At 47.4% G+C, this 27332-nt stretch overlaps 1 protein-coding gene across 4 annotated transcripts in view; it reads right to left on the bottom strand.

Moving 5' to 3' along the window:
• Nucleotides 1–27332, bottom strand: part of pacs2 (phosphofurin acidic cluster sorting protein 2) — a 338514-nt gene that overhangs the window by 75689 nt on the left and 235493 nt on the right. For all 4 annotated transcript variants that reach the window (XM_038784039.1, XM_038784040.1, XM_038784041.1 and 1 more), the window contains exons 10-12: nt 19177–19270; nt 14183–14257; nt 13045–13169 (exon numbers count right to left, since the gene is read on the bottom strand). In XM_038784039.1, coding sequence (XP_038639967.1) covers nt 13045–13169; nt 14183–14257; nt 19177–19270 — 294 coding nt within the window. The remainder of the gene's footprint in view (nt 1–13044; nt 13170–14182; nt 14258–19176; nt 19271–27332) is intronic.

Genomic DNA, 27332 nt, shown 5'->3' with positions numbered 1-27332 from the left:
ACATTATAGGCTCTCTCTTTTGCCTTGATGCATTCCCTGACTTCCTTTGTCAGCTATGGCTGCCTAATCCTCCCTCTGATAACCTTTCTTTTCTTTGGGATGAACCTCTGCACTGTGTCCTCAATTACTCCCAGAAACTCCTGCCATTGCTGTTCTACTGTCTTTCCCACTAGGCTCTGCTTCCAGTCGATTTTCGTCAGTTCCTCCCTCATGCGCCTGTAATTACCTTTATTTAACTGTAAAACCTTTACATCTGATTCTACCTTCTTTCTTTCAAATTGCAGACTGAATTCTACCATATTATGATCACTGCTTCCTAAGTGTTCCCTTACTTTAAGATCTTTTATCAATTCTGGCTCATTACATAACACTAAGTCCAGAATAGCCTGTTCCCTCGTGGGCTCCATCACAAGCTGTTCCAAAAAGCCATCCTGTAAACATTCAATGAATTCCCTTTCTTTGGGTCCACTGGCAACATTATTTACCCAGTCCACCTGCATATTGAAGTCCCCCATGATCACTGTGACCTTGCCTTTCTGACATGCCCTTTCTATTTCGTGGTGCATTTTGTGCCCCTGGTCCTGACCACTGTCAGGAGGCCTGTACATAACTCCCATTATGGTTTTTTTGCCTTTGTGGTTCCTCAACTCTACCCACACAGACTCCACATCGTCTGACCCTATGTCGTTTAGTGCTATTGATTTAATTTCATTTCTAATTAACAAGGCAACCCCGCCCCCTCTACCCACCTCTCTGTCTTTTCGATAGGTTGTAAATCCCTGGATGTTTAACTGCCAGTCCTGAACCCCCTGCAACCACGTCTCTGTGATGCAATTAGATCATGTACCTTAACTCCATCTACTCATTTGGAGAACATAAGAAACAGAAGAGCAGGAGTAGGACATTTGCGCCTTGGAGGCCACTCTGCCATTTAATAAAGTCACGGCTGTTCTTATACCTCAGCACCATCTTCCTGCGTTATCCTCACATCCTTTGATTCCTTGAGGATCCAAAAATCTATCAAACCATGTCTTGAATATGCTCAACAATTAAGTATCCATAGCTCTCTGGGGTACAGAATTCCAAAGATTCACAACCCTTTGAGTGAAGGAATTCCTTCTTATCTCAGTCCTAAATGATTCATCTCATATTTGGAGACTGCAAGCTCTAGGTTCTTGACTTTCCAACCAGGGGAAGCATCCACCCCGTCAAGATTTCAATGAGATCACATCACATTCGTCTAAAGTCGAGGGAATATAGTATACTCAACTTGTCTACTCATTGGGTCAACTCTCAGCCCAGAATCAATCTAGTCAACCAGTGTGGCACTCCCTCCAAGGCAAGTATGTCCTTCCTTAGGGAAGGAGATCAAACTATTGGTAATATTGCAGGTATGGTGTCACTTAGGCCCCATTTAATTTGTGGTAAGACGTGTCTACTTTGGGACTCCAATCCTCAACATACCAGTTGCTTTCCCAATTGCTTGCTGTACCTGCACCCCAACTTTCTATGACTCATGTACAAGGACACCAACGTTTCCCATTTAAAAAAAAATATTCTGCTTTTCTATTTTTCCTTCCAAAGTGGATAACTTTATATTTTTCCATATATTACACCTGCCTTCTTCTTGCCCACTCACCTCACCATTTCATATTCCTTAGTAGCCTTTTTTATGCCAGCTTCTCAGATTATTTCCTCACTCAAATTTGTATTGTCAACAAACTTAGATACAGTGCATTTGGTCTCCCCATTTAAGTCATTGATACAAATTGTAAACACCCGAGGAACAAGCACTGATCCTTGATGGTATTGCAAGAGTTGCAGCCTACCAACCTGGAAATAGCTTGTTTATTCCTACCATTTTCGGTCCATTAACCATTTCTCAATCTACACTAATATATTACACACAGTTCCAGGAGTCTTAATTTTGGACAATAACCTCTTGCATGGAACCACATTGACACTTTTTGAAATCCAAATACACTACATACATTGGTTTCCACTTAACTATCCTGTTAGCTACATCCTCTAAAATCTCTCAGATTTGTCAAACACAATTTTTATTTCATAATTGGTGTTGACTGTGCCCATGTGCCCCAAGAGTATACGGAATGATATTTCCTAGCATTTTTTCTACTACTGATATTAGACTATTTCACTTGCCCTCCTTTTTTGAATAGCAAATTTACTACTTTCCAATCCACAGGGACACTAGACCTTCTGGAAGATCAAAGCCAACGTATCCATCATCTCTGTAGCTATCTTTTATAACTAGAATGCAGACCAGCATGTCCAGAGGATCTGCTGACCCTTTAGTTCATTCATTTCTCCACTACTATTTCTTTATTATTCCGAATTTCTTTAAAGTTCCCCATTCTCACTAGAACTTTGGTTCTTCGATTCGATAACTTAAAATACCCTTACACAAGTCTATTGATCGGAGTTTTAAAACTTTCAATGAATCTAGCATCTCTCTGTGGGAGAGTTCCTGATTTCCTTACCTTTTTTAGGAATACATGCTTCTTGGCATCATCCCTGAACAGCCTAACATCAATATTTTACTCCCTTGCTTTGGACTCCAACATCAGAACAAATAGTTTCTATCGACCTTATAAAATCCTCCAATCATCTTGAATACTGAATTTGATCATGCCTTAACCTATACTCAAGGGAGTATAAACCAGATTATACAGCACAATTCCACAGAAACTAATAGAATTAGAGATAGAAAAGTGATGGAAGAGGAGTTGTGACTGAAGCAAAAGTCAAAAAAAGTAGTTTTTCATTAGGCTTCTGGAGGAAAATAGAGGGATCACATGTCAGAGAATCTTCCAGACTGTAGGGGAGACAATTGAAGGTTCTCAAACAAAGTGGTTTGAATATTGTGTAGAAGGAAAGAGGAGAGTTTGCAAATTTAGAAAAGCAGAGGGTAGATCTAAGAAGCAGACAGAAATGCTAAGCCTTCACACTTTGGTCCACTGTGGTTCGGGAAGTGACTATTAATCTACACTTGTGGTAATGTCACTGAAGTAGTAAACCAGAGTCCCACTACAGCCGGTGGGGTAATTTAAATTCAATGAATAAAATCTGAAATTAAAGCTAGTCTCAGTAATGATGACCATGAATAGTGATATACATTGTTGTAAAAACCCATCTGGTTCAGCAATGTCCTTGAGGGAAGGAAAGCTGTCATCTTTACCTGGTCTGGTCTACATACGACTCAGGTCCACAGCAATTTGGTAAACTCTTTACTGCCTTCTGAAAATGCCTAGCAAGTCATTCAGTTCAAGAGTAATTAGAAAGGGGTAACAAATGCTGGCCTTGCCAGTGACTCTCGTATCCTATGAATGAAATTTTTTTTTAAAACACAAAAACGAGGCAGAAGTCCACTTTTGATTTTTTTTTTTTATAAATAATTTTTATTGAAGCTTTTACAAAATACAAAATATAAACATCATAACTCTATTAACGTACACCCGCGGTAACACCCCGTAAACAATGCCCCCCCCCCCCCCCCCCCCCCGGGTTGCTGCTGCTGTTGGCCTATTTCCCTACCGTTCCGCCAGGAAGTCCAGAAAGGGCTGCCACTGCCTGAAAAACCCTTGTACTGATCCCCTCAGGGCAAATTTCACCCTCTCCAATTTAATGAACCCTGCCATATCCGAGATCCAGGCCTCCACGCTTGGGGGCCTCGCATCCTTCCACTGGAGCAAGATCCTCCGCCGGGCTACTAGGGACGCAAAGGCCAGGACCCCGGCCTCTATCGCCTCCTGCACTCCCGGCTCCACTGCCACCCCAAAAATAGCGAGTCCACAGCCTGGCTCGACCCTGGATCCCACCACCCTCGACACCGTCTTTGCTACCCCCTTCCAAAACTCCCCCAACGTTGGGCACGCCCAAAACATATGGGCGTGGTTCGCAGGGCTCCCCGAGCACCTAGCACACCTGTCCTCGCCCCCGAAAAACCTACTCATCCTTGTCCCAGTCGTGTGGGCCCTATGCAGTACCTTGAACTGTATGAGGCTAAGCCTCGCACAGGGAGAGGAGGAATTCACTCTCTCTCCAGGGCATCCGCCCATGTCCCCTCCTCAATCTCCTCACCCAGCTCCTCTTCCCATTTACCCTTCAGTTCCTCCACCGAGGCCTCGTCTACCTCCTGCATCACCCGGTATATGTCCGAGATCCTCCCTCCTCCGACCCACACCCCCGAGAGCACCCTATCCCGCACCTCCCGTGGAGGCAGCAAGGGGAACCCCTCCACCTGCTGCCTGGCAAACGCCCTCACCTGGATGTACCTAAACATGTTCCCCGGGGGGAGCCCAAACTTCCCCTCTAACTCCCCCAAGCTCGCGAACCTCCCCTCCACAAACAAGTCCCTCAACCTCCTAACCCCTGCCCTGTGCCAGCCCCGGAATCCGCCATCAATGCTCCCTGGGACGAACCGATGGTTCCCCCGTATCGGGGCCTCCATCGAGCCCCCCATTTCTCCTCTGTGCCGTCTCCATTGCCCCCAAATTTTGAGGGTAGCCGCCACCACTGGGCTCGTGGTATACCTCGTTGGAGGGAGCGGCAACGGCACCGTTACTAGCGCTTCCAGGCTCGTGCCCACACAAGACGCCGCCTCCATCCTCTTCCACGCTGCCCCCTCCTCGCCCATTACCCACCATCACTGCGTTGGCCGCCCAGTAGTACCCACAGAGGTTGGGCAACGCCAGCCCCCCCCCTATCCCTGCCTCGTTCCAGGAACACTCTTCGAACCCTTGGAGTCCCATGCACCCACACAAATCCCGTGATACTGCTGTTGACCCTCCTGAAAAAGGCCTTTGGGATAAAGATGGGGAGGCACTGGAACAAGAACAAAAACCTCGGGAGCACCGTCATCTTGACGGACTGCACCCTCCCCGCCAGTGACAGCGGTAACATATCCCACCTCTTAAACTCCTCCTCCATCTGCTCCACCAACCTTGTGAGGTTGAGCTTGTGCAGGGCCCCCCAACTGGACCCCTAGGTACCTGAAGCTCTTCCCTGCCTGCTTCAGTGGGAGCCTACCAATCCCTTCCTCTTGATCCCCCGGATGCACCACAAACACCTCGCTCTTGCCCAGGTTCAGCTTATACCCCGAGAAACCCCCGAATTCCCCAAGGATCCTCATCACCTCCGGCATCCCCCCCACCGGGTCCGCCACATACAGCAGCAGGTCGTCCGCGTACAGTGACACTCGATGCTCCTCCCCACCCCGCACCATGCCCCTCCAGTTCCTTGACTCCCTCAATGCCATGGCCAGGGGCTCAATTGCCAACGCGAAGAGCAAGGGGGACAGGGGGCACCCCTGTCTCGTCCCCTGATGCAGCCGAAAGTACTCCGACCTCCTCCTATTCGTGGCTACACTTGCCATCGGGGCCTCGTAGAGCAGCCTCACCCACCGAATAAACCCCTCCCCAAACCCAAACCTCTCCAACACCTCCCACAAGTACTCCCACGCCACCCTATTGAAGGCCTTCTCAGCGTCCAACGCCACCACTATCTCCGCCTCCCCTTCCACCGCCGGCATCATAATGACATTGAGGAGTCTTCGCACATGTGTGTTCAGCTGCCTTCCCTTCACAAACCCCGTCTGGTCCTCATGTATGACCCCCGGCACACTATCCTCTATTCTAGTGGCCAGGATCTTTGCCAGCAGCTTAGCATCGGCGTTCAGCAACGAAATCGGCCTATATGATCCACACTGCAGAGGGTCCTTGTCCCGCTTCAGGATCAAGGAAATCAGCGCCCGCGACATAGTTGGGGGCAAAGCCCCCCCCCCCCATGCCTCGTTAAAGGTCCGGACCAACAGGGGGCCCAACAGGTCCAAATACTTTTTATAGAATTCCGCCGGAAACCCGTCCGGCCCCGGCGCCTTCCCCGACTGCATGCTCCCTATCCCTTTGACAACCTCCTCCAACTCGATCGGCGCCCCTAGTCCCTCCACCCGCTCCTCTTCCACCCTCGGGAAACGCAACCTGTCCAGGAAGCGCCCCATTCCACCCTCCTCCACCGGGGGCTCAGACCGGTACAGTTCTCTATAAAAGTCCCTGAAGACCCCATTGACCTCTACCCCCCTCCGCACCACCTTCCCAGCGCTATCCCTCACTCCCCCAATCTCCCTGGCCGCGTCTCGCTTCCGGAGCTGGTGCGCCAGCATCCTGCTCGCCTTCTCCCCGTGTTCATACACCGCCCCCTGTGCTTTCCTCCACTGGGCTTCCGCCTTTCTGGTCGTCAGTAGGTCAAATCTGGCCTGTAGGCTACGCCTCTCCCCCAGCAATCCCTCCTCCGGGGCCTCCGCATATCTCCTATCCACCTGCACCATCTCCCCTATCAGTCTTTCCCTTTCCCTCTGCTCCCCCCTCTCCCTATGGGTTCGGATGGAGATCAATTCCCCCCTCATCACCGCCTTCAATGCCTCCCAGACCGTCCCCAACCGAACCTCCCCGTTATCATTGGCCTCGAGGTATCTCTCAATACACCCCCGGACCCTCCCGGCCACCTCCTCCTCTGCCAGCAGCCCCACCTCCATGCGCCAGAGCGGACATTGGTCCCTCTCTTCCCCCAGCCCGAGGTCCATCCAGTGCGGGGCATGATCCGAAATGGCAATGGCGGAGTATTCCACTTCCTCCACCCTCAACACCAGCCCCCTGCTCAGGACAAAAAAGTCAATCCTCGAGTAGGCCTTATGTACAGGGGAGAAAAACGAGTATTCCCTGGCCCTTGGCCTCGCAAACCTCCAAGGGTCCACCCCCCCCATCTGGTCCATAAATCCCCTCAGCACCTTAGCCGCCGCCGACCTCCTACCCGTCCGGGACTTGGATCGATCCAATGGGGGATCCAGCACAGTGTTAAAGTCTCCCCCCATGATCAGGCCCCCCACCTCCAGGTCCGGAATGCGGCCCAGCATACGCCGCATGAACCCCGCATCGTCCCAATTTGGGGCATAAACATTCACCAACACTACCCGCTCCCCCTGCAGCTTGCCACTCACCATCACGTACCTCCCGCCACTGTCAGCCACCACCTTCAACGCCTCAAACGACACCTTCTTCCCCACCAGAATCGCCACCCCCTTACTCTTCTCGTCCAGCCCCGAGTGGAATACCTGGCCCACCCACCCCTTTCTCAGCCGGACCTGGTCCACCGCTCTCAGGTGTGTCTCCTGGAGCATGGCCACATCCACCTTCAGTCCCTTCAGGTGCGCAACTACTCGGGCCCTTTTGACCGGCCCATTCAGCCCCCTCACATTCCAGGTCATCAGCCGGATCCGAGGGCTCCCTGCCCCCTTCCCCTGCCGATTAGCCATACCCCATCCCTTGCCCACCCCCGGCCAGCGTCCCATGCTCTGCCAGTTTCCCACGGCGGCACCTCCCCCCCTCCAGCACCCCCTGCGTCCTCCAGCTCCTTCCTGACCGTTTCAGCAGCAACCCGGTAACCCCCCCCCCCCCCTCCCCTCCCCCCCAGGCTAGGACCCCTCCTAGCCGCGCCCCCCCCCCCTCCACAGCATTCCCGTGAGCCAGCTATCTTCTGCTGACCCCGGCGGCTCCCACCCTACTTTCGGCTCCTCCCAATGTGGGACTGCCTCCATAGTGCCCATCAACCAGTCCACCCTCCCCCGCTCCTGCGCGGGAAAAGAAAACCCCTCCCCCTCCCTCTCCCAGCGCGGGGACCTCGCAGAAAGCCCGCGCTTTCGCCCTGCCGGGCCCCGCCTCCTCCAGGGCCACTCCCATTGTCAGTCCCCCCCACCAGCTCCCCAGACACCCCGTTTACCCCTCAGTCCAAACCCGTCCACCCAACTCCTGCTAGAAAACCCATAAAGAAAACACCCGTACGGCATCAGCCCACCCACCCTACGGCCACGCCCATCATACCCCAAACCCCGCAAATACACATAGAGTATAAATAAATACAGTATCCTACAGCATCCCCCATCCGGGGGACCCTCAGTTTGTGTCCAATTTCTCGGCTTGCACGAAGGCCCACGCCTCTTCCGGGGACTCAAAGTAGTGGTGCCGATCCTTGTAGGTGACCCACAGACGCGCCGGCTGCAGCATTCCAAACGTCACCTTCCGTCTGTGGAGCACCGCCTTCGTCCGGTTAAACCCGGCCCTCCGCCTCGCCACCTCCGCACTCCAGTCCTGGAAGATCCGCACCTCCGTGTTCTCCCATTTGCTGCTCCGCTTCTTCTTGGCCCACCGGAGCACACACTCACGATCCACGAACCGGTGGAACCTCACCAACACCGCCCGCGGCGGCTCGTTCGGCTTGGGCCTCCTAGCCAGAATTCTGTGGGCCTCCTCCAACTCCAGGGGCCCCTGGAAGGACCCAGCCCCCATCAACGTGTTCAGCATCGTCACCACATAGGCCGCCAGGTCCGACCCCTCCAGCCCCTCCGTGAGGCCCAGGATCCGTAAATTCTTCCTCCTCGACCAGTTGGCCAACTCCTCGAACCGCTCCTGCCATCTTTTATGGAGCGCCTCGTGCACCTCCACCTTCCCCACCACGGCCACGACCTCGTCCTCCCTCTCGGCGGCTTGCTGCTGCAGCTCCCGGATCGCAGACCCCTGAGCTGTCTGGGTCTCCATCAGTTCCCTGTTGGTTACCTTGATGGACTCCAGCAGCTCCACTTTCAGATCCTGGAAGCAGCGCAGCAGAGTCGTCTGCTGCTCCTGGACCCACTTCTTCAGTTCTTCAAAACTTTCGCCGGCCGCCATTTTGTCCTTCGGGTCCCGATTTTTTCCAAGAGTTTTTCCTCCCGATTCTCTCCCTGCTCCGCTCCTGGTCTGCACCATGGGACCTCTGGGGCGACTCCTGGCCTCTTCCCCCGTCGGGATTTGCCTCTTAAGCTCCGTTGGGGGCCTTTAAAAAAGCCCCGAAGTCCGTTTTTTTCGGGAGCCTCCGAACGTGCGGCTCAGCTGGTCATTGCCGCTACCGGAAGTGGCAGAAGTCCACTTGACAAGAGTTCTGTATTTTGTGTATGGACATTCATCACAAGTATTTTGCCACAAATTATGGATTATTGATTATTGAGTTGCTACAGCTCAAGTGTTCCAAGAAAATACAGCAAGGCATAGTCAACATGATTTTTAAATAACACGATTAATGTCCTGCTAATGAAAATTCACGTATTATGAAATCATTCTTGCTTCCAAACAGGTTTATAGAATCGTAGGTTTGTACATAACCAGACTAATAACCCATGGGCCCAGGCTAGTGTTCTGAATTCTGCCAAGAAATTTGTGTTTGAGAACGAGGTGAGCAGCAATCTTACAGCACGTGGCACAAGGTTGTGGGTTGCAAAACCTACTCCAGATACTGGAGCACAGAATGTAGATACTCCAATGCAGACTTTTAATTCAGCTGAAGAGACAGCACCAGCAGAAATGGAGCCGAGAGGAATCAGGACACCGGGGAGAAGATAAATTAAAGTCCAAGATCGAGACCTATCACTTACCCGAGGAGAGAGCAGCAGCAGAGCTGGACACCCTTGAGTTTCAAAAATTGTGGAAAACAAAAAGTTGACAGGTGATTATGGCTGCTGTGTTTCCGTTTCTCCAAAGTTAGGCATCGAGTCTTAACAGCTGAGAGGTTAAAAATGAAAAAAATTGATGTGAAGCATTCAGGTAGCTTCCCTATATTTAAGTGACATCAAGAGAAGGGAACGGAGTAGATGACGAGTCTTCACTCACAAGTCGTGAGCTATATTGGTAGTAGCAAGATTTATTGGTAGTATCAAAGTTTATTACTTGGAAGACAGAGAAATGGCAGGGCAGCTCTGACATCAAGAGTGCACATCTTATGCAATGTGGGAACTACAGGGCCCTTCCTGGCTCCTGGGTTGCAGCAGCCCAAGCTCCGGATTTCAGATCTTGAGCAGCAGAGAGCATCACTCACATCCAAGAGGTTGAGGGGTTTGTGGATAGCACCTTTATGGGCGTGGCACCCCGCAGCTTATGAATATGCAGGGAGAGAGGAAAATGGCTGCACAGCACCCTGAGGGGAGGGGAGCATAAACAACCAGCAGCCTCAGGCCACATTGATACTCATAACATAGACAGAAGGTGGTTCTGCAGTCAGGATTTAGGGAGCTAGGCAGGAAATTATCAAGCCGGACCTCAAAATAGTAATCTCCAGATTACTCCCGGTACAACGCTGCAAAGAAGCACAGAAAGATGAAGATAAAACAGATTACTGTGTGACTGGAAAGATAATGCAGGCAGGAAAGTTTTCGATTCCTGGGATACCAAGACCAGATCTGTGGAGATGGGGAATGTAAAGGACGAAAGGTTTTCACCTTAACAGAGCCAGGATCAATTTTCTCATCAGGCAATTTGCTAGTATTATTGAGGACAGTTTAAACCAATTTGACAAGGGTATAGGAATGTAGGAACCAGGAGAGAATGTCATATAGTAATGGCAAGGTGCACAGGATTCTGGGAGAGACAGATAGTAGCACTAGAGTAGGAAATAGTAAACTATTAGGTGGGTTCAGAATATGGGAAAGGTAATAAAGTTTAAATTATGTTATGTGAATGCATGGAGTGTGGTAAATAAATTTGGTGAGTTACAGGCACAGAAAACTATGAGGAAATATGATCTTGTGGCTATAACAGAGACTTGGCTCAAAGGAGGAACGGACTGGGTATTAATAATAATAATATTTATTAGTGTCACAAGTAGGCTTACATTAACACTGCAACAAAGTTACTGTGAAAATCCCCTAGTCGCCACACTCGGGCACCTGTTCGGGGACACTGAGGGAGAATTCAGAATGTTCAATTCACCTAACAAGCAGGTCTTCCAGGACTTGTGGGAGGAAACCGAAGCACCTGGAGGAAACCCACAAACCATGCAGACACAGGGAGAATGTGTAGACTCCGCAGAGACAGTGACCCAAGCCGGGAATCGAACCCGGATTCCTGGCGTTGTGAAGCATCAGTGCTAACCACATATTCCTGGATACAAGGTCTTCAAGAAAGGAAGGAAAGTAGAAGGGGTAGCAGCATTGATGAAGGAGAACATTGCAGTGTTGGAGAGAGATGCAACATCTACGTCTGTGGGCATGAGTGATCCAAAGAAAATATCAAGCGCAAAAACTCAAAAATGGATCATCTGTTTCATTGCAATTTGGCACAGGAAGAAAAGATTTTTATATATATAATGCCTTTTACAATCTCAGGACATCAAACAGGCAATGAAGTAGTTTTGAAGTGTAGTCGATGTTAGGATGCGGCAACGAGGTGACGATCAAATAATCTGGTTTAAGTGTTAGTTAGATAGATAGATAGAACAGTACAGCACAGAACAGGCCCTTCGGCCCTCGATGTTGTGCCGAGCAATGATCACCCTACTCAAGTCAACCTATCCACGTAACCCAACAACCCCCCCATTAACCTTATTTTTTTTTTAGGACACTAAGGGCAATTTAGCATAGCCAATCCACCTAACCCGCACATCTTTGGACTGTGGGAGGAAACCGGAGCACCCGGAGGAAACCCACACACACACGGGGAGGACGTGCAGACTCCGCACAGACAGTGACCCAGCCGGGAATCGAACCTGGGACCCTGGAGCTGTGAAGCATTTATGCTAACCACCATGCTACCCTGCTGCCCTAAAGGAACCAGGAGAGGACAATGACTGAGACAAGTAGAGGTCCGGCTCTGCAAACGGAGATCTGTCTGCTCTCTTAGCGGAGGGAGTGAATGAGGAAGGAGACAAAGCAGAGAACCTCAATGACAGACATAGAGGAAAGCACAATACTTTGAAAATAAAATTCAGTCCCATTGATTGAATACTTTGACAAACTTCTATTAAAATAATCTGATGTGGTTAATCAGAATGATGGCTTAACAGTTTCAATAAAGCTCTGTTGTATTGTTTGAACAGTGAGCTGGTTTAGCTCACTGGGCTAAATCGCTGGCTTTTCAAGCAGGCCAGCAGCACGGTTCGATTCCCGTACCAGCCTCCCCGAACAGGCGCCGGAATGTGGCGACTAGGGGCTTTTCGCAGTAACTTCATTGAAGCCTACTCGTGACAATAAGCAATTTTCATTTTCATTAACTCCACACCAAGTTAGCCGAGCAACAGGATGATTGATTTAGTGACTGAACACATTACACACAATTCTATCAGTGTTGGGGATGCTGGGTTGAGCCTCTAACGCAGTCCCTTCCTTCCCTGGGGTCAAGCCTCTGGCTTGCTTGACACAGCTCTCGCCCTAAACCCCTTCACCTCACCACCCAACTCTGCGCCCATCCCATCCTCATTACTTTGCAGCTGTGAAGCACTTTGGATTGGTTTTACTTTGGAACACTGCCAGAAAAAGGATTTGGAAAAAGGTTGCACCTCAATGCTGGGAGATTGACAAGGCCCGTCAGCAAAAGCCCTCCCTACCGATTGCAAAATAAACACAAAGAAAAAGGACACAGCATCACGTTTAGGCTGGCAAACAGGTTTGTAAACAGATTGATAAAGTTTTCACCAGAATTAGAATGTAAGAATGCAGAAAGTTACAAGCCTTTTTTAAAAAAAAAATATGAATACTTGGGATCTATGGGTGTTGCTGTCAAGTCAGACAATTATTATCCATCCTTGAGATGCCAGGAAATGATGTTGCTCTTCATTTCCTGTCGCGGGACCAGGAGTCACCTTGAACCTCACATGAAGACGTTCAATATATCCAAGCCCATCTTTATTTTAGGATTCAGTGTGCGAGCACCCACTTGAGAAATAAATATCAGCAAGAACACTGGGGAGAACTGATTTGCTCTTCTTAAAATTGTGTAATTGGATCTTTTACCTCCACCTATGGAGGCAACCTAATTTAACATCTCAAACAGCATACCACCATGTCAGTGCATTGGCGTGTCAGGCTAAATTTTGTGCTCAAGCCTCCGGAGTGCGACTCAAACCTATAATCTCGGTCTTCGAGGTGAGACTGTTTGCACTGAATCATGGCTGACATGCAATTTACATTTTTATGCTTATTATTATTATTTTGCATAGAACGAGACCTACCTTGTAGAAGGAATAATCAAAGACTCTGTCTTAGTGATTTTTCCACTGGGAGGGAGCTTTTCTAGAAATGTGTCTGCACTGATGCTTTCAGATGCTGCTGCTGCCTCCTCCTGTTGTATTTGATCCTTATGGTGAATGAAAACAAAAGAAAAGAATTATATAAAAATAGCATGTACTATAGGCTGAGTTCTCTGAGTAATGCATGCTCCATCTGCTTTGTGCAATACCCTGAGGTCTTGATATTACCCAGTGAGACAGGGTGTTCAAAGTCAGCATTCAACAGCCTCAGTCCCTCCATTTCTCTAGCTAATGAGAATTTACTGTGTCTGACCCAATGTCTCAGTTATAGCACTGTATTTCAGATTATTTTCTGATTTTCAACATTTAATGTAAACAACTGAATTGCAGTACCAATATTTCATATACCTTATGCACCGACATGCTACAAAATGCAGGATCTGACAATGACAGGCAGATTTGAAGCAAATGGAGGTTTAAACAGTTTGAATATTACACAAAGCATAATGAATACTGAATCATAAATCACAGGCTAGAATATATTCAAGGGGTTCAGCTCGTTTATATATTGATGATGGAGGAGTGAGTTGTAGGCTGGAATCTCAGCAAGGGGTTCAGACAGTTTAAATGTATGTATATATATGAAAATAGACACATAGGAGTGCATTCCAGTCTGAAATCTAATTGATGTGGTTAGAAATGGTTTATAAAAATGGATGGCTCCAGCTGGTTCTGACTGTTGCATCTTGCTTCAGCACTGGACCATTGCCCATGCTTCATGGCATCTCCCTTGTCCAGTCCTCCACTTATTCCGTTCATTCATAAGATCCACATATATGCATGTATACTTTTCCATTTCCCCTCGCAATCCCAATGCTCTGATTCTGCAAAATTTCCTTTCACTTTTATTTTTACTTAATATTTGTGCATCAAAGCTCTGCTCCCAGATATTTTTCCCAGCTCATCTCCAGTTTAAATTTTCTTTCCTTATCTGACATTCACCTTATACCCCTGCACCACCCAATGTTGACATAAATGCCCATTCTCATCTCTCCCTTGAACCCCACCTCAAGTGCAATACTTGAACATGTGTCTTGCAATATATGCACATAATACTCACAACTGACAATGCATCAGAAATGTTGTCTATCTGAAACTTGCTTGCAGAGCCTTTGAGCTTTTCAGGTGCATCTATCTATGTGAAGCAAAAGAGGAACAGGATACAGTTAATGAGCTCACAACAATTAGTGATAGAAAAGTTGAAGTATAGAAGCCACTTGGTCAAGGGAGAGCAGAGTGAAGAGGGGGAGAAAACAGGACCTGATCCACAAGCTGCAGCCTCACAATTTTAGATTTGAAATTGAGATGTTACCAGACTGGGAGTTAAGGTACCTCAGCAACCACAGAGCTGATGGGGACCTTTGGTTTGGTTTGTGTTAGGATATGGGCAGCAGAATTGTGGATGAGCCCAAGTATATAAATGCAACTTGATGATGCTGTAGCTGCAAAGCACTTTTATTAGAAAAGCAAATATGCCAATATTGGCCTCAACATTGACTGTTCATATTTCTCCTCCACTGCAAACATCCCATGACATTCCTCACTCTAGTATTAGTGTAAAATTCTCGTGCTGGTTTTCAACCTCCCCTGTGATCTTGCCCTTCTCTAACTTTGGAACCTCCTTTAGGCATCCAAGACCTCTGCACACTTCCAATTCTGATATAAGAATAAAGGAAGAACAAAGGAACAACACAGGAACAGACTCTTCGGTCCTCCAAACCTGAGCCGATCATGATGCCTGTCCAAACTAAAACCTTCTGCGTTTCCGGGGTCTGTATCCCTCCATTCCCATCCTATTTGTGTATTTATCAAGATGCCTCTTAAATGCCCCTATCGTACATGCTTCCAATACCTTCTCTGTCAGTGAGTCCCAGGCAATCACCACCCTGTGTGTAAAAAAAAAAAACCTCACCCTCACACATCTCCTCTAAGCTTTGCCCCTTGCACCTTAAATCCATGTCCCCTAGTAATTGACCATTCCACCCTGGGAAAATGCTTCTGACTATCCACTCTGTCCCAGCTACTCATAATTTTGGAAACTTCTATTAGGTTGTCCCTCAACATCTGTCATTCCAGTGAGAACAATCCGAGTTTATCCAACCTCTCCTCATAGCTAATACCCTCCAGACCAAGTAACATCCTGGTAAACCTCTTCTGTACCCTCCCCAAAGACTGCACATCTTTCTGGTAGTGTGGCCATGCAATCGGAATTGTATGCTACATTTCAAGTGTGGCTGAAGTAAGGCTCTGTACAGCTGCAGCATGACTTGTCAATTTTTAAACTCAATCCCCTGACCAATGAAGGCCAGCATGCCATATGCCTTCTTAACCTATCCACCTGCATTTCTACTTTTAGTGATTGGTGGACTTTTACGCCCAGATCTCTCTGCCCGTCAATACCCCTAAGGGTTCTGCATTTACTGTATATTTCCCACCTGTATTAGACCTTCCAAAATGCCTCGCCTCCGAATTAAACTACATCTGCCATTTTACTGCCCAAGTCTCCAATCGATCCTTATCCAGCTATACCCTCTGACAATCCTCATCACTATCCGCAACTCCACCAACCTTTGTATCATCCACAAACGTACTATTTTGAGGTAGACCCCATCAGGCCATGGGAACTTTTTTACCTTAATGTTTTTCAAGATGTCCAACACCTCCTTTTTGATATCGACATGACCCAGACTATCCACACACCCTTGCCTAGACTCACAATTTCACCAAGTCCTCCTCTTTGGTGAATACTGATGCAAAGTACTCATTTAGTACCCAGCCCATTTCCTCTAGCTCCAAACATCCTCTTCTTGAGTGGGCCAACCCTTTCACTGGCTATCCTCTTGCTCTTGATGTATGTATAAAAAGCCTTCGGATTCTCCTTAATCCTGTTTGCCAATGACTCTTCATGATCCTTTTTAGCCCTCCTGACTGCTTCCTCAAGTTCCTTCCTACTTTATTTATATTCCTCAAGGGCTTTGTCTGTTCTCAGTCTTCTATCCCTTAAATGTTTCCTTTTTCTTTATGGCTAGGCTCACAATATTCCTCGTTGTTCAAAGTTCCTGGAACTTGCCATACTTATCCTTCATTCTCACAGGAACAGGCCAGTCCTAAATTCGTATCAACTGATGTTGGAAAGACTCCCACATGTCAGATGTTAATTCACCCACAAAAATCCACCCCAGTCTAAATTATTCAGTTCCTGCCTAATATTATTATAATTAGCCTTCCCCCAGTTTAGCACCTTCACCCAAAGACTACTCTTATCCTTATCCACAAATATCTTAAAATTTACTGAATTATGGTCACTGTTCCCTAAATGCTCCCCTACTGAAATTGACCAGGCCAGACTTAATCCCCAATACCAGGTCCAGTAGGGCCCCTTCCCTAGTTGGACTATCTACATATTGTTTCAAGGAGCTCTCCTGGATGCTCCTTACAAACTCTGCCCTATCTAAGCCTGAATCCCAGTCAATATAGGGAAAATTAAAATCACCCACCACAAGCCTGTTGCTTTTACATCTTTCCGAAATCTATCGAAATATCTGCTCCTCTATCTCCCGCTGGCTGTTGGGAGGCCTATAGTAAACCCCCAACAGTGTGAGCGTACCCTTCCTATTCCTGAGCTCTACCCATATCGCCTTGCTCCAGGAGTCCTCCGAGGTGTGCTCCCCAGTAAGTTGTGATATTCTCCTGAACCAGTAATGCAACTGCCCCACTCCTTTTACATCCCCCTCTATATCGCCTGAAGCATCTAAATCCTGGAAAGTTCAGCTGCCAATCCTGTCCTTCCCTCAGTCTCCGTAATAGCAACAATACCATAGTTCTAATCTAAGCTCGAAGTTCATCTGATTTATACTTCTCGCATTGAAATAATTGTACTTCAGACTACCACTCCCGCCGTGTTCAGCAACATCTCCCTGCCTGCTCTTCCTCTCAAGTCTTACTGACCTCATTCACAAGTTCTCCCTCAGTTATTTCACCTGCTGCTCTGGCTCCCAATGGCTCCTTGACTATCATCCACCACTCGTGGTTGTGCCTTCAGATGTTATAGCTTTAAGCTCTGGAATTCACTCTCTAAAAGTCACTGCCTTTCTTCCTCTCCTCTTTCAAGATGCTCCTTAAAGCCTACCTCTGACCAAGCTATTGGTCAATGACTCAATATCTGATCATGGGATGGGTCATATTTTATAGAATCAATTACAATTCAGTTAGGGATGGTTCATATTTAAAGGAGAAATTTGAACAACCGCAATTAAACCAACAGAACCACGCCACAAGCTTTCACATATCTAAACAAAAGCAAACGGTCTTCTTAAAAATAATTAAACAAAGTATTTAACATGCTAGTTTGTAAAGACTTATGTTAAAAACTCAGTTCTACCATTTATGCCCCCCGCCCCACCCAGAGTGGATAGAAACTGTTTGCATTGAAGGAAATATCAAGAATCAAAGTACATTAATTGAAGGTGTTTGATGAAAGAAGCAACAGCGACATGAGGAAAATACTTCTTCATGTTGGAATTGGTTAGGATTTGGTCAGTATATTACACAACACTGTCCTTTAATAGATCCAGAAGAAGTATCAAGGAATTCTAATGCTATGATGCCCACTACTACTTACAGGACGATGCCTAAAAGATTAACACTGATCAACAGCAACCTCTGGTGGCAGATATCCAGCAGTGTACTGTGCATATTTCCAGGGCTCTCACTATCCAATTATATTGAATCTACAGTACTGGAACAGGACCCAAATGCTCAATGTCAGCAATCATGTTTCACAGGAGCCTCCTTGCACTCCTCTTCATGTAATCTTATCAGTGTACCTTTCTATTCTCTTCTGCCTCTTTGTGCCTAACTTCCCCGTAAGTGCAAAGTTATTTTCCTCACCTACTCTTTGTGGCAGCAAGTTCCACATACTTATACGCTGGATTAAAAAGTTTGCCCTGCATTTCCCACGGTGTGTGTTATTATCTCCAGCTTTGGATTCCCCTGCATTTTTTCTAGTTTAAAGACTTCAATGAGATCATCCCTCAATCTCTTTTTTTTCCCCCCAGAGAAAAGAGCCCCAGCCTGTTCAGTCTTTCCAGATAAGTATAGCCTCTCTGTTCTGGTATCGTACTTGTGAATGTTTGTTTGCATTTTCTCCGGCTAATCGGTTATCGGATTACCGGAGAGTCCAGTTTTTAAAATGGAATGTGAGAGTGGTCTGATTTAATAAAAAGATAAAAGCCAGACTTTGCACTTAATTATGCCTCTTATGGTCTGGAAGGATAAGTTGTTTGGGTTTCAACTGAATTTTTACCGAAAGGAAACACTTCATATTCCAGCCCTTGGCTACCTACCAGAGTTCATATTTGCAGAAAGTGGCAACCTTAACAATATGCTGACTAAAATCCCTAATACTTGTTTTGAAATCTGTCCGTAGCCTTGCAGTCTCCCCCAGCCATACTTCAACACAGAATCCTTGCAAAGGAGGAGGCCGTTTGATCGATGAGACCTCTGCTGGCTCTTGGAAAGTTCTATCCAATTATCCCAACTCCATTGTTATTTCCCCATAACCTTTTTTTCCCCCCTTTCAAGTATATATCTAAGTCCCTTTTGAAAGTTGCTACTGAATACGCTGTCTCTACCCTTGTAGACAGATAATGCCAGGTAATGGCATTCATCCACTGCTCTTTCAATATTTTTTGCCTGTTGGCTCCATCAGTTCCTAGCATTTCATCTAAAGCTCAATTGCCCTTCTGAAATATATTTCCATATCCTCAAGTCTTGTCACTTCCCCTTCGTTACCAAAAGCCTTCGAAAACTTTGTCAACCATGCTTTTATCTTTCTAATTTAGATTGTGTCTCTCTCCCTCCTATTTTGTGTTACTTCTCTTCTTCCACCCTGTTAATGATGTCCAGTATTTCAGAAATGAGAGTTCCTGAAAATGCAAAACATTTCCACTTCATTTTTGACCATGCTCAGTGGTGAAAGATTTTTTTCCCCTCAGTCAGGGGCATATTTTAAAGCTACTGTAGCTTGCGTTCACAATAATATGCATTCCTTACAGGACTAGGTGGCTCTTTGGTCTGGCTTCTCAAGCTGTGAATGCTGCCGATTTCAGTCTGAGAACTGGAGTGTGACAAGCCTTCAAAGTAGGGTCTGTAAAACAACAAATAGGAGATCACATATTTGATAAAGCCAGTGAGGCACTTACAATGCTGCTTCAATAATTTACAGATATGCTACATTCAAAATCAGAGCGTCTTCGTCAGATTTACAAAAGGCCAGTGTGCTATAAACTTTGCTGGCATTTCTTTTCACATCTTAAATTGGAGTCAACATCAAAATGTTTACTGCCTGATCCACATCATATAATCTCTGAGAATGGGAGTGACTCACAAGCCATGTGATGCACTGCAGTGAGATTTATTTCCCTGTATTCGCAGCTCCACCTCAGAATAGTTTGGTTAACTAGTGTAAAAGCTAAATGTTGCAGTTGCTGGACATCTAAAATTAAAAAGAAATTGCTGGGAAAAACTCAGCAGTTCTGACAGCATCTTTGGAGAGAGAAACAGAGTTAACAATTCACACCCATTATGATTCTTCTTTGAATGAAGAAATCATAACGGACTCGAAACTTTAACTCTGTTTTGCTCCACAGATGCTGCCAGATCTGAATTTTTCAAGCATTTTCTTTTTATTTGACAAGCTAGTGGTTTGGCATTCCGAGCAGTTGCTTGGTTCATCCAGAATCTGGCTGCATGGAGTGGGAACCAATATTCAGTGAGATGTATGGAACAGGCACTGTGCGTCATAAGTAGTGACTAGTGAGTCAGCTTTACGCATGAAGGGATTGTGAAATTATTCCGCAGCAAGTGCAGTAGAAAAGGACATTTTTACAAACTATCATTGGAATAGTAACTGGAGTGCAGAGTTGAATCTCCAAGGTTCATGAAAGTGCTACTGATGGAACGATAAATATTATCGTATGGGCAGCACGGTAGCATGGTGGTTAGCATCAATGCTTCACAGCTCCAGGGTCCTAGGTTCGATTCCCGGCTGGGTCACTGTCTGTGCGGAGTCTGCACGTCCTCCCAGTGTGTGCGTGGGTTTCTTCCGGGTGCTCCGGTTTCCTCCCACAGTCCAAAGATGTGCGGGTTAGGTGGATTGGCCAGGCTAAATTGCCCTTAGTGTCCTAAAAAAAAAATGTTAATGGGGGTTGTTGGGTTACTGGTATAGGGTGGATACGTGGGCTTGAGTAGGGTGATCATTGCTCGGCACAACATTGAGGGCCGAAGGGCCTGTTCTGTGCTGTACTGTTCTAAAAAATTAGCCTGGGCACCAAGAACTTCCCTGTCTTCTATAGATCTGTGGGATCTTTCACGTCCAACTCAGCGGGCACACATCTGAAAGACAACACATCTGACAGTACAGCATTCCCTCAGTATTCAATGTGCCCCCTTCCCTTTCCATGCAAGTAAAGGAGATACAAAACTTGTGTTGTCTCCCACCTCGCCAGCCAAATTCCCAAATGCCCCTTCCAAGCAGCTAAAGGGATCAAGGGATATGGAGAGAAAGAGGGAGTGAGATACTGAATTTGCATGATCAGCCATGATCATATTGAATGTTGGTACAGGCTCAAAGGGTCAAATTACCTACTCCTGCACCTATTTTTATGTTTCTATATATTCGCTGCTCACAATGCAGTCTGCTCTACAATGGGGAGACTAAACACAGACTGGGGACTAAATTCTCCGATTCGCAGGCTATGCCCTGACGCTGGCATGGGAATGGTGGCCTTTTACGACCGAACATTCGGCGCAAAACCGCCACCGATCCTCCGTTTGGCTGGGGGCTAGCACCCAGCTCTAGCTGCTGATGCGGCCCGGAGAATTGCCTGGTCCGTGGCCACACATGCGCAACACGGCGCCGGCCACTTGTGGACCCGGCCTGAAAAATAGTGCTCCCCTTTGGCCGGCTCACGAGCCCTGGACCACCTCCCAACAGTGCCCCCAGTCCCTGCCAAAGTCTCCCCTACCCGCAAATCAGCTCCCCCCCGCCCCCGGACTGTGACGGCGTTGGATTGAGTCCACAGCCACCACACCAGTTCCCGACAGGTAAGACCAGTTGGGGGCGGAACATTGGGGGATTGGGCCTCAGGCAACGTCCTGAGGCTGTCGATATGTCACCCTCTGGAGGGATCATCGCGAAAGCAGCGCGGCCCCAGATTTTGTTGGAAACGGGGATTCTCCGGCCGATCACCGAACGCGATTTTGGCGTCGGTGACAGTAGAATCCCGCCCAGGGTTTATGCTTTGAAGAACCTCCATTCAATCCGCAAACACGACCCTGAGCTATAGGTCACATGTCATTTTAATTTCCCACCTTGCTCTCTTGCTGGCCTCTCCACTCTCAGCCTTTTGCAGAGTTCTAATAAAACACAACATAAGCTTGAGGAACAGCACCTTATCTTTCGCCCAAACACTTTACAGCCTTCCAGTATTAATATAGAGTTCAACAATTTCATACGGTAAACTCTATCCCCATTTCTGTTTTGGTCTCTTTCTGACTTATTTTTGCTTTCAGTCAGCAGCTGTTCATCAGCCTGCCATTCACACCTGCCCTTGACACATCTTTTGTTTCTTTCTTGTCCCATTCTCATCCCTTTGACCCTGTACTGCCAACTCTTTTGTCATATAATTTCTTCTGCCATCCACCTGATTGCAGATTTTTGCTTCTGTTTATTCTCTGCCATCCGCTCTTTCACTTGTTTAAAGCTATTAAATTTCTAACCGCTCCAAATCCTGTTGAAAGGCCATCAATCCTAAATATTAACTGGCTTTCTCTCTCCACCGATGCTGCCTGACCTGTTTAGTATTTCCAACATTTTTTGTTTTTATTTCCAGTATCTACAGTATTGTGGTAGTATGACTAGGGGTATTACGGTACCTTGGAAGTGAGCTGCTAATGGTGCAGAGGACTTGCTGCCCATTGGCCCGGGTAAGTCATATGCCCCTCAGCCAATTGGCTGAGGAAGTCATGTGCCTCTCAGCCGATTGGCTGAGAGGTAGGTAGCTCCGCCTACAAGGCGGGATGTAAGAGCCCGTGCTTCCAGGCAGTCGGCCTTTCTTCTGTACGTCTGCTGCCTGGCACACATCTTGTGCATTAAAGCCTATCGTTTGGATCTCATCTATGTTTCGTGTCCATTGATTGTGCATCAAGTATTATGCATTAGTGGTTAATTTCCTGGCACTTCTCTTCCAGGAAGTGGTTTTGAAGAAATTCTGCTCTTCCCTTCGATGAGATTTCAGTTGGTCCTGTTTACCTTGCTTACCTTCATTGTTTTCTAATACTCTCCGCATGTTTGTTCAGTCACCTACCAAAACCTGCTTTCACAGCCACATGTCCTTCCTCGGCAACTGGTTTCCGGCTCGGCTTTATTCCACTGGTTCCCAAATGAAATTTCATACTTTGTGTTTCTTATTTACTCATGACTATACACACCTCCTAGACTTTCAGAGTTCCTTGAGCTGCTTCGCTTGTCGCTGGAAGAGTCCTTCATGTTTATTTCCTTTATTCCCATTTATTTTATTATATGTTATGTTAGGTCCATAGACCCATAATCAGAATGTGCGTTTAGACAGAGTAATCAAGTTGAAGCAGTCTGCTTGTCAGGACAGTACGTTCCTAGGTTTCGTATGTATGAGGAAAGGTTGAGGGAGCTAGGGCTTTTCTCTTTGGAGCGGAGGAGGATGAGAGGCGACTTAATAGAGGTTTATAAGATGATGAGGGGGATAGATAGAGTGGACGTTCAGAGACTATTTCCTCGGGTGGATGTAGCTGTTACAAGGGGGCATAACTATAAGGTTCAGGGTGGGAGATATAGGAGGTATATCCGAGGTGGGTTCTTTACCCAGAGAGTGGTTAGGCTGTGGAATGGACGGCCTGCTGTGATAGTGGAGTCGGACACTTTAGGAACTTTCAAGCGGTTATCGGATAGGCACATGGATAACACCATAATGCCAAGGAGTGGGATAGCTTGATCTTGGTTTCGGACAATGCTCGGCACAACATCGAGGGCCGAAGGGCCTGTTCTGTGCTATACTGTTCTATGTTCTATGTATTTTGGAGAGGAGAAAACAGACTCGTCGGTGCCAAGTGAATCTTAGGAAACCAGTTATTGGAGATCTTTTCGATTGGCTAACTGCCACCCTGGGGTTTGGCCAGGGGCAGTGTTCTGCCTGACAACAATCAGCGATTTGTTCCTGCGTGATGCTTTCTGAGAGAACGTGGGCGAAGTGTTCAGACTTTGGAAGTGAAAGGGACAGTGTCTCGCTGCTGAAGTAAAGAACTGCTTTATTGTTCTAAAACCAGAGTGCCTGGCACATCTTGGCTATAAATTTGAAATAATCCTGAATCTAGAGAAAGTAGATAACTTTGCCAGAGAAAATCATCTCAAGCCTAGAAGGAAAAAGTACTGAAACAAAATCTTGAACTCATTAAAGACATTAACTGGAAACCATCCAAGTGTAAAGATTCTTAACCATTTTATTTTTTATTAATATTTTCTTTGCCTCTCAATCTCCCTTTCCCCTGTGTCTTGTGTGTGTGTGTGTGTGTGTGTGTGTGTGTATATGTATCGCACTCACTTATATACACACACACACACACACACACACACACACACACACACACACAGAATTTATAATGCAGAAGGAGGCCATTTGGCCCATCCAGTCTGCACCGGCCCTTGGAAAGAGCACCCCACTTCAGCCCCACACCTCCACCCGATCCCTGAAACCCCACCTAGCCTTTTTGGACACTAAGGGCAATTTATCATGGCCAATTCACCTAACCTGCACGTATTTGGACTGTGGGAAGAAACCCGAGCACCCGGAGGAAACCCACGCAGACACAGGGAGAACATGCAGACTCCGCACAGACAGTGACCCAAGTTGGGAATCGAACCTGGGAAGTGGGGGTAATTAGAAAGGGGGTTAGAAAGAGATTGGGAAAGGGCCATTAGATAGTCAGTTTCAGTTTTATGTCAGTTTAATTATAATACTGTACATAATAAAAGGTTACTTGTATTAAAGTTACAAACCTGGTGACTGCAGTTTATTGGGCTCAGCCAAGGACCTCGGTATTTAAAAAAAAATCTAATTTCACTTGTGTTGCAATTCCGGGTCAGGTGGGGCCAGAATTGACCATGCAGTAACCCAGGATGTTGTGACACTGCATCCCGAGATCTACACACACAATGCCATGCGGCACCAACATGAAAGTTCTCAACCTCTCCCTCCTCATCACCACTGACTCTCTATCTCAGAGTGATCCTGCTCTGCAGTTTCATTTCATCCTTATCCAACATTTCAATAAAAAACTTGTTTCTTCCTTTTGGGTGTGAAGGATCACAAGCTTCAATAATGCACGGGTACCAGCACCTCTCTGGATTTTTCTTCCCCTTCACTTACTCCTGACCCCATCTTTTATTTTAAACTCACCCTTGCCCTGTACTCACAATAAACTCCAACCTTCCCCTCTCTGATCCTGAATGATCTGACATTAAAAATGGCCTCAGCTTCATCCCCTTATGTCCCCCAACTCAACGGATTGGAGCTCTTGGCGCAGAGTTCTTCTTCCATCACCTTTGCCGCCACATCCATACTTTGGCCTGGAGATCCCCCCCATGCAAAGCAGACTCTTTTACCCATTCCCACTACTTTCCCGCCACCTGAATCTCTCTCCAACATCTTACTTGGTCTTTACATTGAGAACTGCCAGTTTAACATTGGCTGTCTCAATTTCTTACTCCCCTAACTCACTCCAAAATGTCACCCTCAGGACTTGTTGCATTCCATTCCCTTAGGTCCAATATTGTTATGAAACTGGCTAAGGGTGGTGCTGTTTTAAAGTGGCAAACCAAACTCGCCAACATTTTCCTACTTCTCCTCGACCATGATGCCACCAACAAGTATCAAGCTGTTTTCTCCAGGTCCAGCGACATCCAACAGACTGGTTCCATCTCCTTCCCAAGATTCACAAACAGGACTGCCCTGGGTAGACCAACTGTTTCAGTTTGTTCTTGCCCCACTGAAATTACTTCCCATCTCAATTTTATTTTCCTCCTATACAGTCTCATCCCACCAACATCTCTGCTTGTTCCAACAACCTCCACCACTTTAAGAGTTTCCAATTTTCAGGACCCAAACATCTCCGCTTCACCATTGCGTTCAATCCCTCTACACCTTCATCCCCCACCAGTACTCTCTGCTTCTTCCTTGAATGAAGATCCAGAGTCTATCCATCAACGTGCTCCTCCACTTGGCTGAACTTGTTCTGACATTAAGTAACTTCTCTTTTAACTCCACTCACTTCCTCCAGATAAAAGGTACGGAGTGCGCCAATGGGTCCTCACAGTACCATCTTCCATGCCTCCCCTTTTCCACCCCCCCCCCCCCTTCCTTTTTGACAGCTTGTTTTCTCAAAGAAATCAATGAACGGCTGCCACCTCTGAGCAAAACCCTGCAACAAACCCCTCAAAGCAAATTTAATTTTCCCCCCTATTCTGAGAAACCCCGCCATTTCTCTAACTCCCCCCCCCCCCCCCGGCCCAGCTTCGAAGGCTCTCAGCCCCTCCCACCCTAGTAAGATCTGTCTCCGGGCCACCAGAGAGGCAAAGGCCAGGAGGTCAGCCTCGCTCGCCCCCTGGACTCCCGGGTCTTCCAACACACCGAAGATCGCCACCTCTGGACTCGGCACCACCCTCATTTGTAATACCTCTGACATGACGTCAGCAAACCCCTGCCAGAAACCCCTCAGCCTTGGACATGCCCAAAACATATGGACATGGTTTGCAGGACAGGACCCCCCCCCCCCCCCCCCCCCCCCGCACTGTGCCCACACCTATCCTCCACCTCCTCAAAGACCCTGCTCATTCGGGCCACAGTCATGTGTGCCCTGTGGACCACCTTAAATTGCATCAAGCTGAGCCTGGCGCACAACGAGGATGCATTAACTCTCCTCAGGGCCTCCTCCCATAACCCGACTTCCACCTCCCCACCTTTATCTTCTTCTTTCAGGAATCTGAAAGGATCATTCAGTGCTTGAAACCATGTTCCATTCCTCAAACAACACCCCCTGCCCATGGCATCTTTCCACATAAAGACAGAAAATGTAACAATTACCTTAAAAAAAAATGTTTTAATTAAAATTTTCACAAAATATCAATAACAGAAAATACTAAGAACAGAAAGAACCCCCCCCCCCCCCATGTGTACAAAAAAGAAGAAATAAATTAATGCCCGTCATTAGCAAAGAACAAATATACATGTCCCTCCAGCCCAAAACAAAAAGACAGCCCTCCCCCTCCCCTCCCCCCCAGGTTGCTGCTGCTGTTGGCCTTTTTCTACCATTCTGCCAGGAAATCTAGGAATGGTTGCCACCTCTTGAAGAACCCCTGCACTGATCCCCTTAGGGAAAATTTCACCCTCTCCAATTTAATAAACCCCGCCATATCGTTGATCCAGGCCTCCACGCTTGGGGGCCTCGCATCCTTCCACTGAAGAAGAATCCTCCGCCGGGCTACTAGGGACGAAAAGGCCAGAATGCCGGCCTCTTTCGCCTCCTGCACTCCTGGCTCCTCTGGAACCCCAAATATTGCGAGCCCCCAGCCCGGTTTGACCCTGGATCCTGCCACCCTCGACACCGTCCTTGCTACGCCCTTCCAAAATTCCCCCAGCGCTGGGCATGCCCAGAACATATGGGCATGGTTTGCTGGGCTTCCTGAGCACCTAATACACCTGTCCTCGTTCCCAAAGAACCGGCTCATCCTTGTCCTGGTCATGTGAACCCTATGCGGCACCTTAAACTCTATGAGGCTAAGCCTCGCACAAGAAGAGGAGTTCACCTTTCCTAGGGCGTCCGCCCACGTCCCCTCCTCAATCTCCTCACCTAGCTCCTCCTCCCATTTACCCTTCAGCTCCTCCACCGAGGCCTCGTCTACGTCCTGCATCACTTGGTATGTTGCCGAGATCCTCCCCTCTCCAACCCACACCCCCGAGAGCACCCTGTCCTGGACCCCCCGCGGCGGCAACAGAGGGAACTCCTCCACCTGCCGCCTGACAAACGCCTTTACTTGCATGTACCTAAAGGTGTTCCCCGGGGGGAGCCCGAACTTCCCTTCCAGCTCACCCAGGCTCGCAAACTTCCCGTCTACAAAC

Source organism: Scyliorhinus canicula, chromosome 2 (genome assembly GCF_902713615.1).
Source record: "Scyliorhinus canicula chromosome 2, sScyCan1.1, whole genome shotgun sequence".
NCBI classification, from domain to species: Eukaryota; Metazoa; Chordata; class Chondrichthyes; order Carcharhiniformes; family Scyliorhinidae; genus Scyliorhinus; species Scyliorhinus canicula.
This window is presented reverse-complemented; position numbering and strand designations above follow the sequence as displayed.